Here is a 27,685-nt window from a genome sequence, read left to right as displayed (position 1 = left end):
AAAGGCGGCGGGGACAGCCAGAGGCGGTGATCAGCAAGGAAGAGGCCCCGGGGCCGGGGGCGCAGGGCGGGCGCTGCGGGACCCTCCGAGCGTCTCCCGCCGCCTCCCCCCGACCGAGCACCCTCAGGCACCGCGGCGAGGGGGCTGGGCCGAGGCGGCCCCACAGCGCGGTGATGGGCACGCTCCCCGTCCAATCGAACAGCGCTGTTGCCTGATGGACACGCCTACTGACCAATCATCGTGGCGCGCCCGTTCCCTCCTCGGCTTAGAGCCAATCCCGACGCCTGCGGCGGGGCGGGGAGGCGGGGCCGTGTGCCGGCGCGGGGCGGGCCGTGAGCGGGGGCCGGGGCTCAGAGCATCGCTCGGGCTCGGTGCCGCCGCCGGCTCCGTCTCTGCTCCCGCGTCCTCTCCCTCGCCGGCAGTCCCTTCTCTCACGCGGACATGTCGTCGCCGTCGTCCGGAGAGCGGTACGAGGAGGAAGAGGAGGAGGAGGAGGAAGACGGCGCCTACGAGAGCCAGGCCAAGCGGCTGAAGCCCAGCGCCGCTGCCGAGGAAGGCGAGATCGAGTACAGCGGCGCGGAGGAGAGCGAGGGCCGGCGGGACAAGCCCCCCGCATCGCGCGGCGGCGGCGGCGGCAGCTTCTCGGGCGGGGTGAGGGACGCGGGGCTGGCGGGCAGGGGGCGGCTCCCCTCAGGCTGCCGGCGGGGGGAGGGGACCCGTCCTGCCCCGCCCCTACCGCGGGCGAGGCCGCGACCGCCCCCGCCGCTGCTCCCGGGCAGGGGGCTTCCCACGGCCGCGAGGCCTTCCTGGGGTCGGGGCCCTGCGCCCGCTTCCCAGGCATGGAGGCGCTTCCGGCGGGTGGGAGTGGCGGGGGCTCCGGGCCGGGTCCGCGCTGCCCGCCGCCGGTGTGCGCTCGTTCCTCACGGCCCGCGGTCACGGGCCGGGCCGGCAGCCCGAGGGAGGGATGGGGGTGAGGGGTGCGGGTTCGGGGGCTCGCGGATTGCCCCCGTTCCGCGGGCAGCTGGGCGCCTCTCGGGGTATCGCCATTGCAAGTTTAGCGCCGGCCCTGTTGCTGAGCGTAACTATAGAAACACCGGGCGGGGGAGCGGCGGCGGCGGGGGCTGAAACCGCGGCCGAGCGATCCTTTCATCCTCCGTTCTACCTTTGTGTCTGGCACCACACGGCGATAAGGCTGATCTTAAACCTTTGCCTCCTTTTAAAATGAATTTCTAATTCCACTTTCTCCCTCCCCACTGCTATGAGCACGATGGTTCACTTCGGAGTTGTTGTTTGTTTGTTTGTTTTTTGTTTTGTTTTTTTTTTGCTACGTACCTTTTTCTCGTGAATTTGCATCAAGGTAGTCCTTGACCCATAAATTTGAGCTAAGGAGACTTTTCTGTCTACTCTTTGATTCCTTATCTAACTAATTGTCCATCTGATTACAACCATTTTTCTCCTTGATGGCTCTCTCTGTTTCTTACTTGAATAAGCCAAATCAAGAAAACATTGATTTAATGTCAAAGATTGTTTTGTGATTTGTTAAAATGAACTTGCTTATCACTGGGATGAGTTAATGAGGGATCATTTGCTGCTACCATTTCTCTATCAGTTAAATCTACTGCTAAATTTATTGTCGTTGTTTAACCCTCTCCTGCAACCAAGCACTGCGCAGCTGACTCCTGCCCGGGCTGATGGGGGAGGGAATCAAAAGGGTACAAGTGAGGAAAATCCTGCTCTCCTTTCTTCTTCCCCCACTTTACATGCTGAGTGGGATTTCGTAGGGTCTGGGATATCCCTTAGGTCGCTTGGGGTCACTGTCTCAGCTGTGGTCACATGTGGAGCCACAGGAGAAGCAAAGAAAGCCTTGATTCTTACTCAGCACAAAGGAAAACCTCTGTATTATCAACACTGTTTCGAGCATGTATCCAAAATATTGCCCATACTACTATGGAGAAAATTAATTTTGCCCTAGCCCAAAGCAGCACATTATTACAAAAGTTTCCTGATAAACTGTAACAGAATAAATTTCCGGAGAGAAGTGTTTTAACTCTCAAGTTTCTTGTGACAGAGCATCATCTCTGTTGCAGTCAAGACTTAGTAATGTGCTCTGTCTTCAAGGCCAGTGCTGAAAGAAATCCTTACACTTGCTTAAGTTATTTGGAAAGTTTGTCATGTAGGAGAGCTGAACGCCATGCAGTGAGTGTTTCAAGTAGAAAGGAAATTCTGCTTTTACCTTTCCTCTTTTCTGCATCTTTACGAAATCAGCTAGTTCTTACATGTCTCCTTTTCCTTCTTTCTGGGCTCTGGCTCAGAGTGTCTTCATGATGTCTCAATGTCTCAGTTTATTCAAGTTTACCCTTCATGGTAATGACACCATGGAGAATCTGATTTCACCTTTTGCATCTCGAGTATGGCATGTGCTGAGGCTTGTGAGTAAAGAAACTGAAACGAATGTGCAGCAATTGGAGAACATGAGGGGTTTTCGGCAGCTGGTTGTGGCAGTGGCAGTGTCATTGACAATTTATTGGCAAAACTGTATTCACAGATTCAGTGTTGGAGAGGCAGGAGTTGTCTTGAGGCTGGAGATGGAACTGGTTTCTTAAGCATAAGCTGTAACATCAAATGGAGATATGAAAAGTGAATGACCAAATGCTTTTGTTAGTAATTTTATGTGAAGCTTTTAATAACAAAATGCTAACTTCTATTAAGTTGAGTTAGTTAATGTGAATTTTCATGTTTTTTTCCTCTCTAACAGATACAAAAATGTGCAGGAAATTACATATTGTGTGATGTATCTTACTGATTCCTCTGCAGGGAAATGTTCTCAGCTTATAAAAGTTGTATGTGGTTCAGACATACAAGATGAAGAAGGTAGGCTGAGAGGAGGGAAGAAGTGTCAGTGTCCTGGATTCCTCAGAAGAGAGCAGAATAAGTAGGAGGAACTATAGCGAATGGGGAATTAGGAGGAGAAATGGGAAATGATGGTGAAATGATGATAGGGAGTGGATGATCAGGGTAAAGAGTGATATGAGTCTGGCAGCCATGTGAGTTGTTGGGTAGGGTTTTTTTTTTTCTAATTATTTTTTATTTTATTTTAATTTATTTTCCCCTCACTTATGCACTGAAATATCAGTCAACTGTACACTCATATGGATTATATGCCCTTGTATAAAAGCTCTTTTGTGCTAGGACTCCTCTGGCAGGTTGGTGGGGTCATCCTCCTGGGCTGTATTTATTATTGTGGCAGTTTCCTGTTCTGGGATTGTTGCATTTGGCTGAAGAATCCCTTCATGCCTCTATTTTTTTTTTTGTTTTGTTTTGTGTCTTTTGTTGTTGTGGGGCTTGTTTTGGTTTGATTTTTTGAAAAGGGTACCTAGAAATCTCTATGTGAGATCCGGAGGGAATCCAACATTTATTTTGCTCTTTGATTTTCTGTTTCCCACTTGTGGGGAGACTTCTCATAAGCCAGAGGTGTACCCTTTTCTTCATGGCTCATCTCCAGGCTGAGGAGCCAGGAGAGCCAGGAACAGACCAGGATGTTGACCAGGGAAGGAGCAGGATGTGTTCCTGCAGAAGTATTCAGTGGGAGAGAGTGTGATTTGGAAGAATGACCTTTACAGAAGCACTGTTGAGTGGTGGTGAAGCCCTGTCAGAGGAATCAGAATTGCAGTGTAGCAGAGGGTCAGGACACTGGGATAATGTGGGCTGAGAGCTGTGTTTAAGGGAATTTTGAGGGCCTTTCAGCTCCATCCCCTGTTCCTCCCTTAAATGCTGGTTTTATGGATTAATGTCATATTTGTACCACCTGTAGCATTCACTTCCCTCACTGTCTCTGGCATACTCCTAAGCATTCTTGTGAAGTCAGGAAGATCTGTTATCTCTGTTCTTACAGCTGGGGAAGTGAGATGTGGTGTCTGAATACATAAACAGAGCTATCAGCTGCTGCAAGGTAAAACAGGGATGTGATCTTGCAGCTTCTCAGACACTGTTGAAACCTCCTGGGTGCTAAATGAAAAGCAGCTCTCTTTGCAACTGTGAAAAATGCCAATCACTTGTTTTTAAAATTTTAAAGTTTTATAATAATAAAATGGTTATAAAAATAGCAATATAATTAGAGTAATAATAATTTGGAGAGTTTGGATTAGGACAATATGAGACAACAGAAACAAAGTGTTACAGATGTCCGGGTACCTTTTTCTGGGCAGCACAAGCCGGAAGAAGGACACACGTTAACAGAGGATTAACCCTTAAAAACAACAGCCTGTTGCATATTCATACACCTCATACATGATGCATAAATTCCATTCAAACAGAGGATTCTCTCTGGTCAGTGTCAGCTTCTTCCTCTGAATTCCAACGGCATCTTCAGGACTGAGTAAGGCAGGAAGAAGTTCCCAGTTTCTTCTGATAATGGGGCAATAAATTCTCTTTCTCTGAAAGATTTAGGTGTCCCATGGCTGCTATCTCAGTGTGAGTTCTTTCTTTAAAAAAAGTATCTTACATAGCATAGTTTCTATTTTAACCTTATGTTATAACCTAAAATTATATTTAACACAGTACTTAAGAAAAGTATTACAGCATAACTTTCTAACACAACACATATAATATTCATTTTAATATTTGCAAAAAGCCAATCATAAAATGCGTATTTTTCACACAACTCAGTTGCTTCGTGTCTAACACAGGCAGTGTGGTAACAGCAGCTAAATGCAATGAGTTCAGAGCTTCACCTACGTTATACTGACTTGTCCATTTCTTCAATGAACTCCATCCTAGGAGCTGGTTTTGAGTAAATGTAAATAATTTTCCCTCGTTTGTCCTCCCTCAAAAAAAAAAAAAATCCAAACTATTACCTTCAGGCTGGTTCTTCTTCCAGTATCTTGGGCTGAATCTCCCGATGGTGTTGTGTTGTGTAGGGTTTTCGTCTGGGATGATGTTTGCTTGGTTTTATTTATTTATATTTTTTAAGGATATTGAGATTGTCATGAGCAGAGATGAAAATAGAATAGACTGTTTCAGTTGGAAGGGACTTGGGACAATGATATGGTCCAAATACCTGAGCGTTTTAGGTCAAATTCAGAGGTAACAGGAGGGGTGATAGTGCAGGCATTCTTTCTGTAGCAGTTGAAATAGTTGAAAGGACACAGTGGTAGAGAACAAAGAGAAATGATACCTAAACTCCTCATCCAAAACAAAACTAAATTGCCAGGTAACTTTCCAGAGTATGGGTATGATTAATCTTAACCCCCTTCTTCTGTGTAGCCCTGCCCCCCATGTCCCTAAACCAACCAACAACAATTAAAAAAGCAAAATCCAGGATATACAAAACCAATAGATTCTTCCACTGCTGTGGAACCTTAACTTAGTCTTGTCTGCTTGGTTCTCCTGAGACACTTCCCCCCACCCACCACCATTTCGGTTGTATCTGTAAAACAAATTTCAGACCAGTTAAGAGGGATGCAGAGAGGGGAGAAAGTTGAGAGTGAATAAGATAATCTAAGTGAGAAACTAAATAAGAGTATATTTAGGTACTTGGCAGAGGGAATATGAAGGAGAAGTGCCATCCTTTTGCAGCAAGGGGAAAAAAGAGAGATGGAGGAGGTAAATAGTGAATGACAAAGAAGCAGATACTCAAAAAAAGGTAGTACAAATTAATAGGGCTAATATGAGTATACTGACTGGAAAGTGTCTGACTGGAGAAAGGATAAAGGACACATTTTTGTGCAAACAGTTGGTGAGAAAATTCTAATCTGGAGTTGATGAGCAAGATAGGCATCATCCTACAGCCCATGATGATTTTCTTCCTTTTTGGAATGGCAAACTGTAATTAGTTGGCAAGAAACCATTGATACGTTTCAAATGTTGTCTAGAGGTATGTAGGTCACAAAAAAATGGATGTTAAAATGCCACAGCCATTCTCTGTTGCAGTCTTAGGTATGTGAAGTCACTTGTTTGTACTTCATCTGCTTGGATATGTCAGTGCTTCCCTTTGTGCCTCAGCTTTGTTTCAGGGTAAGGATTTTTATGCTCCTGGTTTCTTTCTTGAGGGAAACCTTTTCTGTCCTTGTTACTGGTCTTGAGCAGGAAGTCTGTTCCATTATTTATTTAAATTAACTGCGTTTTCTGTCCAGCCTAATGATTCTTCAATGAATCATTGCTGAGGTTCAAATCCCCTTAAGATATATATATATACATATATATATATATATTAATGGTACAGTTGTAACATTGGCTACTCTGTTCTGGCTTTGGTGGACTGCAAGTGTGGTGTTGGAGTTTTGCATGGGGCTTTTGTGCTCTGGTGGGAGCTGAGTTACTGAAAGACTCCTTTGTAGGCAGAGAAATACTGGTGGTTGTTAGTCAGTGTGTGAGCAGATGCTTTGATGTAACCTTTGTCTGTGTGCCAGCAGTAGCACATGTAGCTTTCAAGATACAGTAGCTGTGAGATCTCGGTCAGAATCCTGCATTGTTCTTCTCTGGGGAGAAATTCCATCAGCAGTTGGATGAGCTGTGAATGTTCTGACCTTAGCTGTGCACTTTCCACTCTGCAGACACATTTGATTTTTCAAGTGGTCTGGTGGTTTTATTTCTCCTCATAGAGGAAATCCAGGGTCATTCTAGATTTGCTTGATACTGCAGCTTTGTAGCTGCAAAATTTGTTTGACAATAATATGTGTGTCTGCCCCTTGTGAAGACTTTTCTTGCACCTGTGTCCCCATCCTTCACCAGTCCATGTGCTCTGTGAATGTTAGTTTGAGGCTTTCTGGCCGATTTGTGCTTGGTTCTTGTGCTGCTGTTCACTGCTGCTGGCTAGAAACTATTTGGAGTAAAGCACATCCCCTCTGATTTGGCCACCTCAGTGGTTTTCTGTGAATAAGAGTGGTTTTGAAATACTCTGTAGGTAAGTCCTTAAGTTCGTAGCAGGTGGCCAAGATACCACTTGTTTGTGTTTGGCATTTTTTTTTTGGGGGGGGGTGGGTGGGTTATTTTTCTGTTGTTTGTTTTGGGGGAGTTTTTTGGGGTTTCTTAATTCCATGCTTCTCAAGCTTCTGCTGGCAGGTTTTGGTTCTTTTTAAATCTCTTGCTAAACCTTGCTAAAAAGAATGTCTTCTGTATGGTGTTTTGTGAGAAGAAAATTTGGTTTGGAAAGCCAAACATTACTTTAACGATAACAGAAAGCAAAATTTGTATTTGTTAATTTTCTGCAGAAGTGCAGACACTAGTATATGTTCACATAATTCATGGATAAAGGATTTGAAGATGCAAGTTAAAAGTCTGAATTTTTGAGAAAATTTGCACTATTAGAAAGGTTTGTATCTACTAGTACCTGCTAGTAGACAAAAATACAAAGGGATGTGCATAACAAAGAAACATGAACTGAGACTAAACCAGAAGTTTGAGCTGGGAAGGGAAGGGAGAGAGAAATACTCTTCTGAGCATCCATTCTCTGAAAAGCTTGATGTGATTTATGGAGATATTAGTTCAAAAAGGTAGTAAGTAGCTAGTAACTCTTCCTTGTGGTGAGTCTGCTTCAATAAGTAAATCATTGCTTGTATTCACCATGTGATTAGACACACATAATATCGGATGGGATTTCTTGAGTGTATTAAAGGAACCTAAAAGGAAAATGCATCCCCCTAGCACTAACTGGGGTCTTAATATAGTAGCAAGTATGCAAGGCAATGAATAATTGTAGTAATCGTTTTTGATTGTTCTGTAGACTGTAAATAAAGGTGCCTGTTATTTCAACATCTTAGAGTAATAGGGTTTGCAGAAAAAAGTGGTAGTTATTGTTAGTTTTCTCTTGAAGATTTCCTCAGGTGCTTTTTTCAGCTTTGAAAAATGTGTATGTAGGTTAAGAACATACAATCTGAAAATAAAATCTCTCTGTAGTTCTGTTCCTTCTGCAATTGCCTAAGCATTTGCAGTTCAAAGTATTAACCTTTCCTGACTACTTTGATCACTGCTCCTGCTGTACACTGGAGCTGATTGATTCAGGATACAAGGTAACTTATACGAATATCACCAGTGCTGTTCTCCCAGCATTGCCACAGTTCTTATTCAAAGAAATGTGTTGCCACTTAAAATGCTTTCCTACTGCAAACAAATAAAATGTAAGGTAAGCTTAAAATATTACACAGCTGATTGTTCTGATGTGAGGAAGCCTGAAGTGCTGGCTTTTGATTCAAACAGAATGGTCAAATCCTTGATTTAAAAGAAAAATCTGTAATTGTTCAGTGACAACTGTGCATGGAACCACAGGAGTTAAACACACAAGACTCAATTTGTAGTTATCTGGAATGTTTTTTCCTGGCATCTGTAGTTCAAATGGACAGAGAAGAGAGGAATGTCTAACAGTAATAGCAATCATTGTGGTTACTTAATTATTGGAGCTCAATGCTCCTTTGTGCTACAAATGAGAATCTCTCTCATGTTCCAGAAGATGTGCTGCCTGCTTAAGTGAAAAATCAACAAGACTTGATCTGTTAGATGGGAACACATTGATGTAGTCACTAAATTTGAGTACATCAACTTCACACTGCTGTTACAAATATGAAATTTGGGTGGGTATTTGCAGTATATTTTAGTGTGCCCTTTATTAGCTGAGCTTTTTTTGACCATCTCTCATTATTGGCTTTTTTTTTTTTCCCTCTGTGTCCTAGAATATTTAAGGTAAAATTCAGCCTTACTTCAGGGTTTTCATGGAAAGATAAGCTGATTCCAGCCCAAATTCTTCAGCTGCACAGAATTGAACCTGTCTGAAAGTAGCTCTGAAAAATATTTATGGTGGGAACTCTGTGTGCTAATGTATGATGTCTGGATCCATTAATAATAGTCAGTCTTGGGGTGAAAAGAGCCCCATATGTACAGAAACTGTGAGTTTTTAAAAATGTGTGTTCAGAATTAGAAGGGAGGTTGGGTTTATTTCAACTGTAATCCAGAGCTGGCATTTTCTTGCATTGTGGAGCATTGGAAAAATTCTCAATTTGTGTTCAGTTTACAATGGGGGGATGGCCCTTGTTCTTGCTTTTTTATTCTCCTAGCCTGTCTCAAAAAAAAATACCAGCATCAGTAAGCAGAGTGTCAGAAATATTTTAGCTGTTGGAGATGTCCTAATTTTTTTTTTAATGCTTCTAATGAATAGGGTGTATGTAAGACCTCCTGCAATTCAATCAGTGTTAAATGACTGCTTTTTTTTTTTAATCCAAGAAAAATCCAGTGTGTGCAAACAGATTAATTAAGTCTGAAAAGCTTTTTATTTTAAGTAGACTTCAGCAAGTGAACTTGGCAATCCGTTTGGAAAGGAAAGTTAAATTATTTAACACTTGCTTAGATTGTGCATTTAGATGGCTGCTTCTGGACCCAGTGTAGTGTCTACCAAGTATTTAATTTTAATTAATGATAGGAGTGTTTCTTGCTCTGTGTTGAATTTTAAAATGTCATTTTGTTGCTAGGATGCCGGGGGAAGTCATCACAAAGTCTCTGTTTCTCCTGTCGTCCATGTCCGAGGGCTGTGTGAATCTGTCGTGGAAGCAGATCTCGTGGAAGCTCTTGAGAAGTTTGGAACCATATGGTATGTCTTTGTTAGGAATGGTTTGGAGAAAAACATGTCATAAATGACCATCATGGGGCCTGGGAGTTGTTTTGGGTGAGCAGGAAACCTTAGTGTGATGTTTCCCTCACCAGCTATGTCATGATGATGCCGTTCAAGCGCCAGGCTCTGGTGGAGTTTGAAAACGTGGAGAGTGCAAAGAAATGTGTGACCTTTGCAGCAGATGAGCCTGTGTACATTGCTGGGCAGCAGGCCTTCTTCAACTACTCCACAAGCAAGAGGATCACTCGGCCAGGGAACACTGATGACCCATCTGGTGGGAATAAAGTTCTCCTGTTGTCAATTCAGAATCCTCTCTACCCAATTACAGTGGTATGTTTTGTCTTCTTCTTTTGTTTACTTTTTTTGTATATTCACACAGGTAGCACACATATTCTTAAATAAAGACAATTCAGTCTCATACAGATGTTTTGCACTACATTTGAAGACTTTGGAAGTGAGGATTTTGAAATGTTTAAGTTGCTGCATGCTTCTGGAATACCTCCAAATGTGTTGCCACAACATCAAGATTGTTATTGAGCCTTTAGGCTCTGAGTGGTGTATGTTTAAAGAGCAAGGATTTTTTACAGTAGGGAGGGGTTATTTTACTGCAGTCCTTCTTAAGTATTTCCTTTGCAGAAAGGTGAAACCTTTATCTTCTGCTGATCAGCTCCAGCTTGATGGAATCTTCCTCACTTTTATTTGGGCCAACATATTTTCCTTTTTAGTATTTCAGATTGTACCATTTATACAGTTGCATCCTAATTTATTGCCATTTATTAATGGCATGTGTACATGGTTTTTTAAGACACAGGGGCTCTTTGTTGTTGTTGTTATTATTATTTAAGAATTTATGTTTTATCATGCATTAAATGCTTATATTTTTCATTGGAGATTTTATAGTAGATATTAAATTGCACAGAAATATTTCAGGAAAAAAATTAAATTGTGTACTATGATACAAGTATGAGTCACTTTTCTTAGGGATGTAGGATGGTATGGATCAGTCATAGTGTTTGGGGTGTGTGGAACCAAGTAACTTAATGCAAGCATTAAGTTTTATTTAATGTGCTGTATATTATGAGAGCAAATTGACTGCAACTTAGTATTCCTGAAATTACCTCAAGTAGTCAGTTCCAATCGTGCTTTCTGCTTCACTCTCTTGTGAGTATCGGTAGCTTTTTGTCTGTTGATTCATCAGTGAATGATGAATTTTGTTTTTCCTGTCAATTTTCTTTATAGAAAAGCATGCCACGGTGTAAGTTGCTTTTTAGTGTTTAAAAACAAACCTGCTCTGAGCTGTGTGAACAAATCCACTGACTGAGTTAAAGTATTCTTTGCGCATGACTGTAATACAAATTTTGGAAACTCTGTTTCATTCACACATTTTAAATTTGCCTTGCATGAGCTGCTCAGTTAAAGGTGGATGCTTGAAGAAACTGGGAGCAGAAGCCTGGTTCTGGGCTAGGAGAATTCCATGGGAATTCTGAGGATGAAGCCTCTGGCACAGTAGCTCCCTTTCAAAAACAAACAACCCACCCCTAACCTCTTCCTTCCCACTGCCCCCAGCTGTTTCTTTAGCATATACAAATGAGTGCTGGGAGCAGGCACATTTCCAGAATTACTGGCAAGCAGCAGAGCTCATTGAAGGCAGCATAGTCACAGCAACTGGGGAGAGCAGCTGTGCCCATAACAGCTAAAAATGTGATGAGAAAAATACAAATTTTGCACTTGTCCAGTGGGTTAAAAACTAGTTAAATTTAAGAATGCCTCAGGCAAAGTCTGCATTATTTAAAAAACTCACCCCCAACAAAAAACAAAAATCAGCAAAACATCATTCCCTCTCAAAAAAAAAAAACCACAAAGCCCAATACTGCTTCTTCCTCTTCAACACTTTTCTTAAATTTGAACTAGAGTTAGAAAAAAGAGATGAAAAATTGCAACCAGTTTTAAGTGGTAAGTCTGAATATCTGCAGTAAACTGTTGTAAAGTTTTTACGAGCTTTAATTTAAAAACAAGATTGAGTTTTTGGAGAGAAATTGGTCTGTTTAGAGGCCTCTTGTGGCAGAAGCAAAATTGTCCTAAAATTACAATTGTGATCAGCTTGTCTCTCTCACGGAACATTTTTGGGTTTTTTTGAGGGCTGTAACAGCAAAGGGCAAGAAGGGAAAATTAACTGTAATTAATTCCTAATTGCTTTTCATCCCTATGTGATAGGGGTGTTGGTGTTTTGAAGAGTTTTGCCAAGATGTCATGTACAGGTCTTTGAAGTTCAGTTTCCCTGTTTCCTTACCTGTGGGCAGAAGTTTTTCTGAGATTGGTCTATTCAAAGAGACTTTCCCACATTCATGAGGAAGGTGTGATGTACCTTGGAACTGAATTATGAAATTCTAGTGTGTATATAATACAAGTGCTTAAATTCTTAATAAATAGCCCTCGTTACTGTGTCTGGTGAACCACTTGATTGATTTGGTAATACAAAGTAGCTGAATTATGAAACATAATTTTAAAAATCCAGCTGTGTCTGTGACTGCTGGCTAATGACACTGATAGGGTTTTGAGTAGACCTTACGTTTTGAAGGACAATTTTTTTTTTTTAATTAAGTGGCTGTGAAGAAATTTTTTGAGGGACAAATTGTGAAGGAAAGTCATATGAAAATTAATGTCACCTGGAGCTGGAAAGTTTCTAGGAATCTTTTCTCCCAAACAGGAGAGATGGTGGGTAGCCTTTTGTGCTGCCAAGAGTGCTGTAAGTGATGTCACAGGTCTAATTTTTTATGGGTTCAGGCTGTGTGGGCTGTGTTTGTTTTAGTTTTAAGAAATCCACATGCCCTCTATATTCCTTTACCTCCCAATTGCTCCTCTACTCTGAAAAACATAATAATAAATATTATACCTACTTCCTTTGCCACTTCTCCCTCTGGACCCCCAAATAAACCTGAGGACATACACCAAAATCTCGGAATGATAATTCTGGAGGTATTTGGGTTAGATAAAAAGAAAGGAAGGAGCATAGCACCCACGTGCTTCAGGTGGATGAAAACTGTTGAAATGCTCATTTTGATAAGCTAAGTTTACATTTTGAACTATTTCTGGTTACTCCCTGAAAAAGAACATGGGCTCAGCTGCTGGAAACCTACGAAATGTGTTACAACTACAAGTGTCACTTTGTCTCTGCTGTGGTAGAACTACTGCAGGGCAGTGCTTCAAAGGTAGCAGAGCTTGAGACATGGATGCAGTTACTGGGTTTTGACACAGTTGAAGATACTTGTTAAACCAGTATTTGCTTGAGTACTTCTTATGGAAGTCTTTTCCTAGTTTTCAGATTTGATTGCCTGTAGTATGATTGATAAAAATGCCAATCATGAATGTATTAATTGTAGAGGGGGAAATAAGAAATAGAAAGTTAACAAGCCTTTTCTTTGCTCTTTGGCACTTAAATGCCACTGCAGGAGAATGTTCTGTGGACCATAAGTGATTAGAATTTCACATCTGACTAAAATTTTTTCCCTTTTTCCTTAGGATGTTTTGTACACTGTGTGCAACCCTGTTGGGAAAGTTCAGCGCATTGTTATATTCAAGAGAAATGGAATACAAGCCATGGTTGAATATCCTTTTTGAGTGTGATTTTTTTTTTCTGTAGGTTCTTGACTCCAAATTGGTTTAACGTGCAAATGTCAGAAAAATGTGATTTTGCCAAATAATTTCTTAATTTCTGTCTAATATATGGTAACTTCTAATTTTTGTATGTCTATAAGACAAAGTAGTACTTGCCCATACCATCTTTTTAGGAAAATGGCATTGTCAACAGTGGTTGATAACCATGTTTATAGTCCCTCAGGCCTAATAATTACAGACATGACTTACATCATAGATTTGACAACCCCTTATATGCACTTTTCTACACAAAAGTTTCATGGCTTCTGCCTGTGTTGATACTCAAGAAATGGGTAAGGGATTGCAGAGTTGCATTTTGTCTTCTTCAGACTCTTCTAAAATAGTCCCAGTATGTACTGCTTGTCTTGCTATTTTGACTTCATAAAGCAAATGCTAACTTAGGCATCCTTGACCTTGATTCTTGGGCATCATGTGTTGAAGAAATTCCCTGCTCTATTATCCTACTGTTTACTCTATTTGCAGTCTTAAGTCATTCTTGGATTGAATGTTCAGAATTGTGGTGTGTTGCTGTGGTTTGTGAAGTCCAAAGTCTGATATGATTAGGCCTTAATTTATGAAACTGTCAGTCCTCTTCCTAAAGCTTTATTTACATCCATTTTTTAACTGTTATCTGGACAAAATTTGCCAAATTATTTGGCATTATTTTGTGATTTCAGATGCTATCAATGTGATGGCTGTCTTGATGATTTTCCAGGCAAGGGGAACTACCTAATTTATATTAAATAAAACTAATTGCTATTTATCTATGTGGAAAACTTAAACTGTGTGTCCTAACAGACAATAATTTGACTTACTGTATATGTTAAGTTTGTCATAAATGGAATTGTCCCATCAGATGACTTGCACAATTGCGGGTTATTCTTCATCTTGTGAGAGATTAGGGAAGTTTTGGGGAGGGTCCTGGACACACTCAGAAACTACCATCCTTATGTCCTGTGAATTAAATTCTGTAGCATGCCTTTTATTGAAAATGAAACCAGCCAGCAATTGAAAGAAAACTCACAAATGTGAGTGAAGTAATGCAGCAGCAAGGTAAACAGTTGGGGGTGGTAAGGAAAGTGAGCTTCAAGACAAGCCTTATCTGAAAAGTTCAAAAATTTGCTCAAATTTAAATGGTACTTGAAGTACCCATTATTTCTCCAGTTCTGGCCAGTGTCAGTTCCTTATAGGTCTGGGAAGCTTAATTTTCAAGTTCCCCAGTGAACCTGCGTCACTTTGGAAGAAGCTAGGCAGCAGGAATGTGGTAAAACCAAGGCACATCCTGTTGTTTCAGACTTTTTCTAAAATGTCACAAAATGATATCAAGACATGGTGCAAAAGGTCTGTTCTGCTGCAAAGTTCAGGCTTTCTGACACCATATGTTATTGAGTATGGGTGAGGTCATGGGTTGTGATGTGCCAAGGCTCAGGCACATTTTTCTGGTAATCACAAAACTAATCTTGGAGTATGAGCAGCATATGAAATAACCTGGGTGTTGGAGCCTGGTACATGCATCTGCCTGTTGTATTTTTTTTAGGCAAGATGAGTATCTGTTCACTCCAAGTCTCTCTTTTAGTTATGTGGGGTTTTTTGGCTAATGAGTTAAAAAGGGTGTACACTTAATCCTTTTTGATGTAAAGTTACTGTGATGAGTCTCTGTGGAGTTCTTGTAGTGTATACACTAGTGAAATACCTGCAGGCTACAAAAGTAAAAAGGCCCTATCAGATAAAAGGGACGTGAATGAGACACCTGGGGAAAAAGATCCTTAACATGATGTGTATGTTTGAATCAGTGTTTTGTGCCCAGAAGGCGAAGGCTGCACTCAATGGAGCAGATATCTATGCAGGATGCTGCACACTAAAAATTGAATATGCAAGGGTAATGCTTGGACCTTCTCTTTTAATTTTACTAAAAAAAAATACATATAGTCAAGGCTTAACCTCTTTCACTTTTACTTTATTTGAACAGCCAACTCGACTTAATGTCATTAGGAACGACAACGATAGTTGGGACTACACTAAGCCATATCTGGGCCGCCGAGGTAGGTTCTGATCCATTCTCACTGTAGCTCTTTGACTGTACTAATGCCAGCCCTTCACACGTGTCAGGCCGTGTGGCAGCAGTCCTTCCAAAGCAGGCCAGTGCTGCTGGAGGCTGTGCCACCGCAGGGAATTAACCCTGAGCCCTAGTGCCCCCTACTGCCGTGTGCTTGAGCCACTTAGTGCAACAAGGAGCCCACACCTCCAAGCACCTTCGCAGTTCTCAAGGACTTGCATTTCTCCAAGCAGCTCTCTCTCTTTGGAGGAGAGGAAACCTGGCACAGACTATTCCTTATAAACTACAAACTTGCACACTGCTTCTCCTTCGAAAGGACTCTTTTCCCCTATGTTGGACAAGGCATTAAGAAGGATAGAGGACTTCAGCAGGCTGACTCTACACTTCATCATGCACCACATCGGCATCAGCAAAAAAACCCCAAACAAACAAAAAAACCCTCTGAAAAACCTCAGACTTGCAGTTCACCTTGTCTGCATACTGCATGCACCACCACCACAAGTTTTTAAAGGAGGACATTTTCAGTACTTCAGATTTGTGTGGGATGAATAACATGATAGACTGTACCCATTCTGTTGAAGTTTGTATGTATGCTGGTCTTATTTCCCTTAAAATTACCACTGAAAAATCGAGAACCTACAACATTAAGAACCTTTTGTTGATATCATTGACGTTGTAATCTTTTTATTACTTGCTGTATATGAGAGTTGCATTCAGACTTAACAGTGTAAATATTGTTTAGTAGTAGGGAAATTCAATCCTTTTATGCAGATAATTGGAACTGAGCAGTGCAATGCCAATAAGTCCCCTCAGCTATACTTAAGTAATAAAATAGGGAAATTCATAATTGGTACAGGCATACTGTCTCTTGAGTACTCAGCTGTAAAATTCTCAGGGCTTAACTCATGTCAGTGGAAACTATGATTATATATGTACAGTCAAACTGCTGTCTAGCCTAACTCCTGTTAAGTGTTTATTTAAAAATAACCAAAAATCTGTAACTACTGAGTGCAGTGTTCAGTAACCTATGTACAATAATATGTTCAATGTAAAGTTAGAAAAGTGAAGACAATGTGACCAAGATAGAATATCTACTTATCAAAGGCTACATGAAAACCAGGGCTTTGGCTGTCTCAAGAGATTTGCACTTTCAGAGTAATTCTGCAGAGACACTGGGCTTGTGAAACTGTTGTACAACTAAAAACTTAGGGCTTGGCTTTTCAAAATGAAGTTCTTGTAAAAAGTTAACAAGGGACCTACAGTATTGGTTGCAGCTTCTAGATTATGACTATTTGTATTGGGATTCAATTTTTTTTCTCAAATTTTTGAGTCAAAGAAAATGGATTCTGAAGAAACCCAAGGGCAAGAAAAAAAAATCTAAGGGTATGATTTTGAAAAATTGAAAGGATTAATTTTACCCTTGTATCCTTTGATAATTGCAGTGTTTGGAGGCTGACTTGTAACACTGTGCATCTAAATGCATTATGTAATTGGCCTGCAGATAGGTATGACTGTATGAACTGAAATGTCCCCAAACTTGAGCAAACAGTGGAAAATGAAAAACTTAGGATAGGTGTGGCTTGTTCTTTTCAAGAACTCTGCTCTTTTGTTTTTCTTTTATTACTGTCTCTATTCTCTATACATAAGCACCCTACTACACATAAGAGGAAAAAATTAGACTTGTATTTTATATATATATCTATCTCAATCATTACATATTGTATGTAGTATGATTTTTCATTTACTATGATCCACATCCATTTATGTGGACAATGGGAATACAAATTGTTGAATGAACAGTAAAAGGTACTTGACAAAACAGGCATCTAGAGCAGTTTTGCTCATAAAGTAATCCAGGAGTTGGGGTTTTCTTTGAAAGAGTTTATGTATTTGTCCTTCAACTCACTCTTGCAACAGCACTATTTGGGTTTTGGACATAGTGTGACCTGAGCTGTAGGGCTCTCACTGCAGCAAAGATCTTATCCCAAGGGAATTTCATTCCAAGGACAGATATGCCAATAAATCCTTTCAGAATTTCACACCTGCCCTTCAAATGTTAGGAAGGAAATGCATATTACTAATGATTTCATTTAAGAACTGTTTTTAATTCTTTATGGTAATAAATTGCCCATAATTTTTCTCCACTAAAGTAAATTTCCTAACAAGTGCCTGCTGCTATGAACACATATTGCATTAGATTAATGAAATAAACCCACCTGACTTAGTATTCTACTGGTCTTTAGCCAGAAATCTCTAACTGGCATTTGGAGCATTTCTTTTGGTGCTAATACCAGCTTGCTCAGTGACTCAAGGACCTGACGTAAAAACAAAACTAAAAATCAAGGAACCCAAGCTTAAAGGCGATCATAAAGAACCTTTCCTTTCAGAATTATTTTTAACACAGGTTGGTTCTTGTGTTTCGGTGCTTGTTTACACAAGTATTTGTACTGGCACAATCCAGGGGCTTTGTTCAAGGAAGGAATAAGCATGGGGCAAGGAGAGACTTGCACCACCATGAGGAGGAAATATTTGTCAAACTTTTCTCACAGAATTCTTTATTTGAAGAATGTGATTCTTGACTGTATTTTACTGTGGGCAGTTTCAAAGCATTTAGTTCCACAGATTGGAATTACAAAACTGATTTTTCTGAAAGATAATTAGTGGATACAGTTTAAATGCTCAGAATACTTGATCTAACTGCTATTTGCTTTTTAGAGCCAAGAACCAGAGCTGTTACCCTGAAAAGCGAGTGGAAAAGTAAACTTGACAACAGTAATCTTTCTTCTATAGATTTGAAAGTATTCAGGACTGCTCTCTCCAGATTTTATTGCCAAAGTAAATATCTGACTTGGAACCTGGCCTCGAAATCCTGAGCAGAAAGGGCCACATGTGTTTTCATCTACCACTGTTGTGTAATCAAATAGTTCCTGGTTTTTGGGGAAAATACCTCCAGCTGCATTGGGCTGGAGTTACTCTTTTCAGCAGTCATATTCAAATTTCCTGAGAATTGTTGTAAACTGATAAATGCCTTGCCCCATCTTTTCAATGTGGCTTTTTTTTTTTTTTTAATTGTAAGAAAAGAATTGTTGCTTACCATAAAGAAATCTGGTAGTTTAGATTTTTTATTTTGTTATGCAGCATGGATCTGATTGGAAAATACAGCTTTGGCTGTGAGGCATTGCTTCCCTCCATTAATGTAGACCCCTTGCTTAACTTTATATCCTAGAGAACTGGGTTTTCTTAAAGGATTGACTGTTGTGTAAGTGCATTACTCAGTGATGCTTTCCCTCAGTTGAACTGTTATGTGCTGCTGGTAATGCCACAATGTACAATCCTTTCAGCACGCCCATACATCAGTAGGTGTTCTGTAAATATATATGTACACATATGTAATGCTCTCTGTTTACTGATTATGAAACCATGTAATACAGGTTGTTGTTGGCTTATGCTGAAACTTCTTGAAAGAAGCCCACTTTGAAAATGTGTTGCTGTTGAAGCTAATATTATGATTCAGGTACTGTCTTTCAAAAGTACTGCATTTCAAATTTGTTTTAAGAGACACATGGGTAAATCCTGCTGTATGGTGTTTTCTATACTAATGTGTGATGTCTGTTTAGGAGAACTATTGGGTATCTCCATAAACTTTAAATGTCTGCATCTCCTCATTGGCCACTGCCCCCCAATCAACTTAAGTGCAATTTGTTATACAGATGGCAGTCTTTTAATTTTGATGTCCCAGGGCTACAGCTTGTATTTTTAGACATAGAGTGAATGAGAAATCGTTTATAAAATTAACAAGGACTCAAATTACTTTTTCACTTCTTAACTAGAAGCTTTGTGTCTTAACTGGAGAAATCAAGTGCCTGGTTGTGCATACTAAACTGATTTCTTTCCCTTCCCACGTTAGACAGAGGGAAGGGCCGGCAGAGACAAGCTATTTTGGGAGAGCACCCATCATCCTTTAGACATGATGGCTATGGTAAGTAACATGGGGTGACAGCTGGTTATGATTTCTTACATGCTCTGTGGAATTCTAAATATTTAATCAATGCTTGGCTGTGGTTCCCTTCAGCATGAGCAGTTCTGCAGTCTGCATACCTGCAGTGCTGTCAGTCTGCCTACTGAAGCACTGCTGGTTCAGTGAAATCCATATGCACTCATTGCCTCACCTCTTCCTGTCACCCAAAGCATTCAGTTCCACAGGTTTATTCCTTGGAAGAAAGTTTCCTTTCAGTTGCCATCACCGTGGCAATGGGTAGAAAATGATATCTGGATTGGGAAAGCAGTTTTCTTCTAGAAAATGGCAACATAGTGTGATCAGTGCTTTGGTACAACAGAGAGCTCTGATGTTTTTGCATGCAAAGCTATGAATTGTTGGCATCTGCACCTAATTTAGGTGATTCAGAAAAGGTACAGCTATGTGACTCTAGAGGAATGATGTTTTGGAATCAGTGCTTTAAGGTACTGTGTTTGTTACCACTACTCTGTAAGGCAAGACCTGCTGTCACTTACATGTGCTGAGCCAAGACCTCAGGATGGAGAAACAAATGTCCCCACTCACATGTGACTTCTCTAGTTAGTTACTTTCAGCTGTCAGGTGCAATGTGATTTGTCTTGCCTCTTTCTTTGCAAAGGTATTTATGATATTTTACAATCTAGGTTGATATCCTACCTACTCCTTCCAAAGGTTCTTCAAATCTCCAGCATTTCCAAGTCCCACCTTGATTCAGTGGAGTTCTTTTTTCATTCTTCTGATACATCCTTCTACCTTAAGTAATGTGTCCATCTCCTCCTATACCACTCTTTCCCTGTCATTACTGCTTTTTGCTGGAAAAAAAAAAAGACGAAAGCTTCCTTTTATACTTGGCTTATGTGAGTTTCACATTATTTTTGTCTCAGAAAAACAGGGATCCTCTCCTTGGTCTGTAATACTTACGTTTTCTATGAACAGAGGTATTGCTTACTAGTAGTGTCTCATCACTAAAAGGAAAAAAAAAAAGAAATTACCTATTTCAGTGAAACTTGTCACTTTATCTATAGTGGAAAATAGGACCACTTCATTTTGCATTAGTGTGGAGGTTTAAGTATTCCTGTTTCTTCCAAATGAGCATTTTGTATAAAGACAGGCTTCTGACTTAATCTCATGTCTCTGGGAAAAAGAGCTGTTTCATCTCCTGACCTTTGTCTCGCTCCTTTTGGTTTGTTATCCTGACTTTGTAATATTCTTTCTTGGTGCCATGTAGCTCTGTAACTAGATGGGAATATTTCTGAATGTTGATTTTTAATTATTTCCTCTTATACGTTTATGTTCAAATATTTTGCACACTGCAGGGAAGATAATGATTTTTGTAATTACTGGAATATCTTTTTTCAGCATTTGCTGTAACCTTCTACCCCTCCTTTAAATATACATTATGTATGTGGGCTTTGATGCATGATTAAGTAGTGAAAATGATTTCAAACAACATAAAAACATGGTCTCTCATCTCCTTAGGCTCCCATGGTCCTTTGTTGCCCTTGCCAAGCCGGTACCGAATGGGATCTCGGGACACTCCCGAACTCGTTGCTTACCCATTGCCACAGGCATCCTCCTCTTACATGCACGGTGGAAATCCTTCTGGGTCAGTTGTCATGGTTAGTGGGTTGCATCAGCTCAAGATGAACTGCTCAAGGGTATTCAACCTGTTCTGCTTGTATGGAAACATTGAGAAGGTAAAGGCATAATTGATTAGAAACTTGGAAACTGCTATAGTTCTTTCAAATGCTTTGGAAAAAGCATGCCTGAGGTTGTCTAAAAATAAAATGTTTTATAAAACTATTGGTTGAGTTCTTTGTTGCAATGTATATATATTTTTTTTTTACCTTATCTGTCTTAGGTGAAATTTATGAAGACTATTCCGGGCACAGCACTGGTTGAAATGGGTGATGAATATGCTGTAGAAAGAGCGGTCACACATCTCAATAATGTCAAGTTATTTGGAAAGAGACTCAATGTCTGGTAAATATGTTTTATCAGATGAATAGTCCACCAGTGGGCAGATGGAATGAGGTTTCAAAGGGACAATATCACACTACTCTGTTATCATTGTTGGAGTTATGATTTCCAATTTGCGACTGTTTATTTTGGCTTTCAGCTGAAGGAGGGTGAATTTAGGTCAGATGTTAGGAAGAAATTCTTTACTGTGAGGGTGGTGAGGCACTGACACAGATTGTCCAGAGAAGCTTAGGATGCACAATCCCTGGAAGTGCTCAAGGCCAGGTTGGAGGGGGATTTGATCAACCTGGTCTAGTAGAAGCTGTTCCTGCTCATGGCAGGGGGGTTGGAAGGAGTTCGTCTTTAGGGTCCCTTTCAACCCCAGCCACTCTAAAATTTATTACTATTTAAAATTTTATTTATTTACATTCATAAAGCATATTGTCATTACATGGATTGGCCACTGATAAACTGTATTCCCTAATGTGTCTTACCCATTCTTTCTGCATTTTTTAAGGAAGGTGTCAAATCCAACCCATCATGTTCTTACTTTATTTATTTCAAATTATTATAAAGAAGCATCAGGTCTTTTCTAGTTAGATAATAGCCTGCAAAGTATGATAGCCCTAATTATTTAAGAAATTTTATCCTTAAATTCCAGTGTTTCCAAGCAGCACTCAGTAGTTCCAAGCCAGATATTTGAACTGGAGGATGGCACGAGTAGTTACAAGGATTTTGCCATGAGTAAGAACAATCGCTTCACCAGTGCTGGCCAAGCATCCAAGAACATCATCCAGCCACCCTCCTGTGTGCTGCATTATTACAATGTTCCCCTGTGTGTGACTGAGGAAACATTTGTAAAGGTAAGCACTTGGAGTGACTGACATGCAGTGCTTGCTGGGCCCTGTCCTGGTTTTTCCTGGTGCTGCTTTTAAAAACAAGTAACTGGGAGGCTTGTAGCAGAGCCACTGGAAGAGAGCTGTTCCTTAAAATATATTTATAGCCCATCTGGATATGTTTACAATTCTGGAGTTACTGTCTCAATTTTACTTATTTATATTTTTTTAATGTGAGAAACAAAATCTTGAAAATATAGTTGAGGAGCTTAATTTGGGGGTTTTTTGGAGGAAAGGGAAAAGACACAAAGCCAAATACATGAAAGTTAGGACTACAACTCACAAAGGATTTACTGACTGCCTGTAATGACTGCTAGGATGTTTTGGAATGGAGACAAGCATGCACCTGGGACCCTTGGCACAGTTGTATCCTAAAGGAACTCTGGATGCTTAAAACATGCAATACTGGGCCTCTTTAAGTGGAGGCAGTGGCAAGATTGCTGACAGTTGAGTGAGTTCTTTTTCAGTTCCATAAAATATGTTTTTCCAACTCTACCTGAAAGTGAACTCTGGTTCCCAAGTGGTGTCCTTGTATGAACAACTTCAGAGCTACTATATTGGAGTAGGAGTGCCAAAAAGGAGACCTTGTTATTATATTAATATGCTTTTGGAGATAGCAGTGATATCACAGATACAGTGGCCTTGTTTTACATACTACAGAATGGTATTCTAAAGAGTTACCAATCGAAACATATTTTTTTAATGATTAGCTGTAAATTCTTGCAAACTCTCTTAAAAAGTCAGAATCTTCCTTTTTGTGTGTCTCTTCCAGGAACTTGGAATTTTTGCTAATTTGTTTATGTGCAGTTTTGCTGGAGTTTTATATCTTATTTTGTTTTTGTGACAGTTATGTGAGGATCATGAAGTTCTCAGCTTTATTAAATACAAAGTGTTTGACCCAAAACGTAAGTAAAATTTGACCTGTTTGGGAAGTGCCTTGATTCCAGTTTTGATCTGAGTATCCACTGTCTAACGTTGCTGATGCCCTCCTTTCCGTTTTTTTTTTCTCATTTTGACAGCTTCTGCCAAAACACTGTCTGGTCTGTTGGAATGGGAATGTAAGACAGATGCAGTGGAAGCTCTCACTGTACTTAATCACTACCAGATAAGAGTCCCAAGTAAGTAAATTTTCCTGATCTTACTGCTGGAATTTTTTTTCTGTGGAGAAGGAGTTGAGGGTTCTGGTAGCCAGGACAATGATCAGAGGGCTGGAGCACCTCTCCTGTGAGGAAAGGCTGAGAGAGCTGAGGTTGTTCAGCTTGGAGAAGAGAAGGCTCCAGGATGACCTTATAGTGGCCTTTCAGTGCTTTAAAAGTGGGCCTGTAAAAAGAGGGAGAGTGACTTTTGACATGGCCAAGTAGTGATAGGAGAAGGGGTAAGGGTTTTAAACTCAGAGAGATTTAGGTTTTAGATGTTAGGAAGATTTTCCTGACTGTGAGGCTGGTGAGGCACTGGCACAGGTTGTCCAGAGAAGCTGTGGATGCCCCATCCCTTGAAGTGTTCAAGGCCAGGCTGGATGGGGCTCTGAGCAACCTGGTCTAGTGTGTGGCATCCCTGCCCAAGGCAGGAGGTTCGAATGGGATGATCCAATGAGATGATCCCTTCCAACCAAACCCTTCTGTGATTCTTTCACAATAAATACAGAGAAATCTGCAATGTCTTGAACAGAGGATTCTTTAAGTTACTCAGCTCATTGCTCTCAATTTACTGCTCCTGTAGTACATTCCCTTTGAAGCCAGAAATTGTGAAGCCAAGCTGAATTTAGGTCCAAACTAGCAAGAATAGAGTGGGGTGAGTTCACCTGCTAAACAAGTACACAACAGGCCAGATTTGCACTGAACAATTAAGGTAGTTTACTGAATTAAATGGAATCTTTCCAAGTGTTCCCAGACATAATATTGAATCCAGGCCAGTGTCTAATATTATTTTAAATTACCTCCTCCTAACTGTTATGAATTTGTCTCCCTGTGAAATGTTAACAGGTTAAATCTTTTCTATTCCCCCACACCTTTGGTCCACCTTCTTAATAATGGACCTTAGGGGCAGGATATTTTTGAGGATAGTATGGATAACACACTGTTCACAATTTCAGTTTTATCTCAGTTTGGAGAGTTGGTAGCAGCAGAAAAGCTTTCTCTTTCAATGTGAAAAAGGCAAACCCCAGAGGATGTGTGAGTGTGCAACACACAGAACTGGTGAACGTGCCAGGGTATGGAAGGTGGATCAGCAGGAGAGCTGTGCCCATGGTGTGTTCTGTGTTTTCTCCTCACAGATGGCTCCAACCCTTACACCTTGAAGCTTTGCTTCTCTACTTCATCCCATTTATAGAGAAGAGGACAGCATGTTAAGAGCTACGTTCACCTGGATTTGCAAGTTAAAAACTACACTTCGTTCACAAAGCTCTAAAGTGGTTGTTCTAATGTTGCCTTGTTTCAACTTAATTCTAATATCTTTTATCTTGTTTTATAATAAATGGATGTTCCTTCATAAATACAAACCAGATTTTTTTTTATTTTTGCCTCTGAGAAGTACATGTTGTAAGCTTACTACAAAGTTTGTATTTTGTTAGTGTAGTATCTTCAAATGTCTAAAGAAGCACCAGTAGGATAAACAAGATTGTTTCTTTTCAAAAAATGAAATATATTTGCATTTTCAAAATGTTAAAGATTAGCAAGTATTTTTCCATTTGTAGTCTTAATTGGCAGATAGAACTATTCTAGCAGAATTTTAAATGTAGAACTTGTTTTTCAGTATGTTAAGTAGTGAAGTATGTTGCAATACTAAAAAGGAGCTTGTATTTATAAAATGCTTTGATTGGGTTAATGTTGCACATACTGAACTTTTAGTAGTACAGACTTGATTTATAGTTTCAAACAGAGCTAACGTAGAAAATTATTAAGTATGTACACGTGTATGGTATGAATTCATACTTATTTAAAGTGGTTTTTGTTTTTTTTTTTTAATCCTATTTTCCATTTGCATTAGCATGATGCCATCTACAGCTAGTCCCACCGTAGGGGCCTTTTAAAGATTAAAATTGCAAGCCTGTATCAATGTGTTCATCCTCATTTTCCATGATTTAAACTTAAATCTTTGGTGTTTAACATATCCTTCTGACTCTGTTTTTAAAGCAGTGGTTATGACATACTAAATGGTAAAAGTCATGGGGGAGGTGACAACATGGATCACAATAGAAAACAAGGTGGTAAAAATATTTAAACAAAAAGAAAACCCCCACCATATCCTTTCATACCTGGACAGTTTATTCAACGCTTTCTTCTGTCTGATTTACCTTAACCATTTATTATGACCATGAAAGAATTCATTGAGTGAATAGTCTTGGCTTGTCTGTAGCTTAAGATGAGGTAATCTCAGAGGGATTCAGGTAAAGTAACTGACTGTGTGATGTGAAATTAATGAGGTGAGAAATCTTTCACTTTGAAGAAGATGATTTGTTCTGTCCCAGTACTTTGAAACCTCTCTTCTGGAACTGGAGTTGTCTTGTTTGGGCTAAGCCCCCAGAAAGAGGAATCCAAGCAGTGGAGTCTGGGAGCTGTTGTCCTAGGCTCTGTGTGTGTTCTCCTTTCTGAATTTGCAGTGGATTGCTGAGGGCTTCTTTCAGGTCTGTTCTCAGTCATTGCAGAGAAGTTACTTTATCAGCTATTTTATGCTTTCTCCTACAAGTTCTTTGTTCTGTCTTTATGGATTTATCTATATCCATCCTTTATGCAAGATGATTTCTGCAGAGTGCTTGTCCTTGAGAGGTTATGTTGTAGGATGTTTACAGGCTGTGAGCATTGCACATCTTTCAATAGACTGGATTTTTCCCATTCTTAATTTCAAGGAAATATTCCTTATCATACAAGGGAAAATATCAGATGTCTTTCAGGTTTTCTCATCAACACTGATTCATTTTTTCCCTGTGTTACCTCCATGTTGTTCATGCTTCAGGTAACGAGTGTTTTAGGTATTCCCATCGGGCTTTTCATATGTCTGAACTGGGAACTGAAAACCAGCTGCTCTTTGGCAGGTCTTTCCAGCACAGGGTTTGGAATAATCCCAGCCTCCTGTCTGTGAGGTAGCAATGAGACTTTCATTTTAGGGGCACTGCTGAGACTCTTTCAGCCTCAGTGCTCGTTCCCCAGAAATTGCTTCCAGACAGCTCCAGCGCAGAATCCACGTGCCATATCTTGCTGCTGGTGAAATGCTCTCTGCTGCTTAGTGTTTAACTGTAAAAGATCTCTCCTAATCTCTCATTTCTCTTTTATCACTTTGAATGTTTTGTGGAACCCTGTTTCTTCTGTCACAATTTCCATTGCTGGTTGTGTTAATGTAGTTCCAGAAGTCGTTTGTAGTTGAGCATTAAAAGCAGTCTGTTTTCAAATTGCAGTGTGGGATGAGTGATCCTTAAAACATTCAGGTTTCATGAAACAAAAAAAGAAAAAGAAATGCACTTTATTGTTTTGGTTTCCTCAGAGGATCACAGCATTCAGTGCCTAAGATGTTCAGGTGAAAGGCATCTTTCCTGTGTCTTCCCAGATCAAATGGAGCATGGTTCTGGGGGCATCACAGAGGACTTGATAGCAGCTGGAAGGCCCACATGCAAAATGAGTAGCCTGTGACATGTAAGGCAGAAAAGAGAGGAGAGTGAAGAATTGTGGAAGCTTCTTTCTCCACAAAGTAATCATCTTATTCGTGTCTTCATGAGAACAGGACAGATTTTTTTGTTGGTGTTTTGCTGTTAAAAGAAAATAATGTTTTCTCTTGGGCCTACAAGAGTGGATGCTTGTCCTCAGGAAGGAATGAGGTTGTTCTTCCACATATGAGATCTGTGTTCACCTTTAATCTTGCTCTTTAGACCAGAGCCCAAACAGTGGGGCAGGTGAGGAATCAGTTGCTCCATAGGGAATGAAGTTTCTCTCATTTGGCAGTGGTATTACCATACTTGTTAGATTGAAATTAAACTTTCAAGGTCTCTTAATGCAGGGTTTTTTTCCTGTCTCCTTTGCCTAAGTCACACAAGCAAAACATTGAACATTGCTATGCACGTTCCCTGCTTGGAAGCAGCTGTCATTCACAATGTAATATCTTCATGTCTGTCCCACTGTTTGTTTTGTTGGGTTTTGTTTTTTGACAATGTTTGGTTTGTTTTTCCAATTGATCATCTTTCATTGGGGGTAAAGATGTGTTCAGGTAGAGATACATTCCTCTTCTCATCATACTCTAATTCTTGTTTATATTTATTTTTCCTTATATGCAAGAAACATAAAGAGTTGTTTTTGACTTTCTATACCACCACAGCAAGATAGAGTGTATTGCTAGGGTGATGAAAGAGAAGAGTTAAAAGAAAACGTGGAGGTCGTGTTTGGGTGTCCTGCTTTGTGAAAGGAATGATACAACTGGATGTGGTGTCACTAAGTCTGTCTTCTAGAAAGGGATAATGTTTGAGGCAAGCTGGCTTGTTACTGGCTGAAACCCTTTTGTTGTAATTAAATGCAACTTGCTCCTTT

General features: G+C 40.2%; 1 protein-coding gene across 1 annotated transcript; it reads left to right on the top strand.

Moving 5' to 3' along the window:
• The first annotated feature begins 313 nt into the window (after window positions 1-313).
• Window positions 314-27,685, top strand: HNRNPLL (heterogeneous nuclear ribonucleoprotein L like). The gene is made up of 13 exons (XM_054629058.2): window positions 314-651; window positions 9,456-9,574; window positions 9,688-9,925; window positions 13,115-13,200; window positions 15,032-15,128; window positions 15,219-15,291; window positions 19,213-19,284; window positions 20,800-21,017; window positions 21,182-21,303; window positions 21,941-22,142; window positions 23,023-23,080; window positions 23,195-23,293; window positions 24,448-27,685. Exons 1-13 carry the CDS (start codon window positions 442-444, stop codon window positions 24,501-24,503), a joined length of 1,650 nt encoding a protein of 549 aa, XP_054485033.1. The 5' UTR covers window positions 314-441; the 3' UTR covers window positions 24,504-27,685.

Source organism: Agelaius phoeniceus, chromosome 3, assembly GCF_051311805.1.
Source record: "Agelaius phoeniceus isolate bAgePho1 chromosome 3, bAgePho1.hap1, whole genome shotgun sequence".
Taxonomy (NCBI): Eukaryota; Metazoa; Chordata; class Aves; order Passeriformes; family Icteridae; genus Agelaius; species Agelaius phoeniceus.
Note: the sequence above shows the minus strand (reverse complement) of the source record. Positions and strands in the feature narration are given on the sequence as shown.

Coding starts and splice junctions, on each gene's coding strand:
- HNRNPLL (XM_054629058.2), top strand. CDS start 442: ATGTCGTCGCCGTCGTCCGGAGAGCGGTACGAGGAGGAAGAGGAGGAG. Junction 21,018..21,181: donor TGTATGGAAACATTGAGAAG/GTAAAGGCATAA, acceptor TATCTGTCTTAG/GTGAAATTTATGAAGACTAT. Junction 21,304..21,940: donor GGAAAGAGACTCAATGTCTG/GTAAATATGTTT, acceptor CTTAAATTCCAG/TGTTTCCAAGCAGCACTCAG.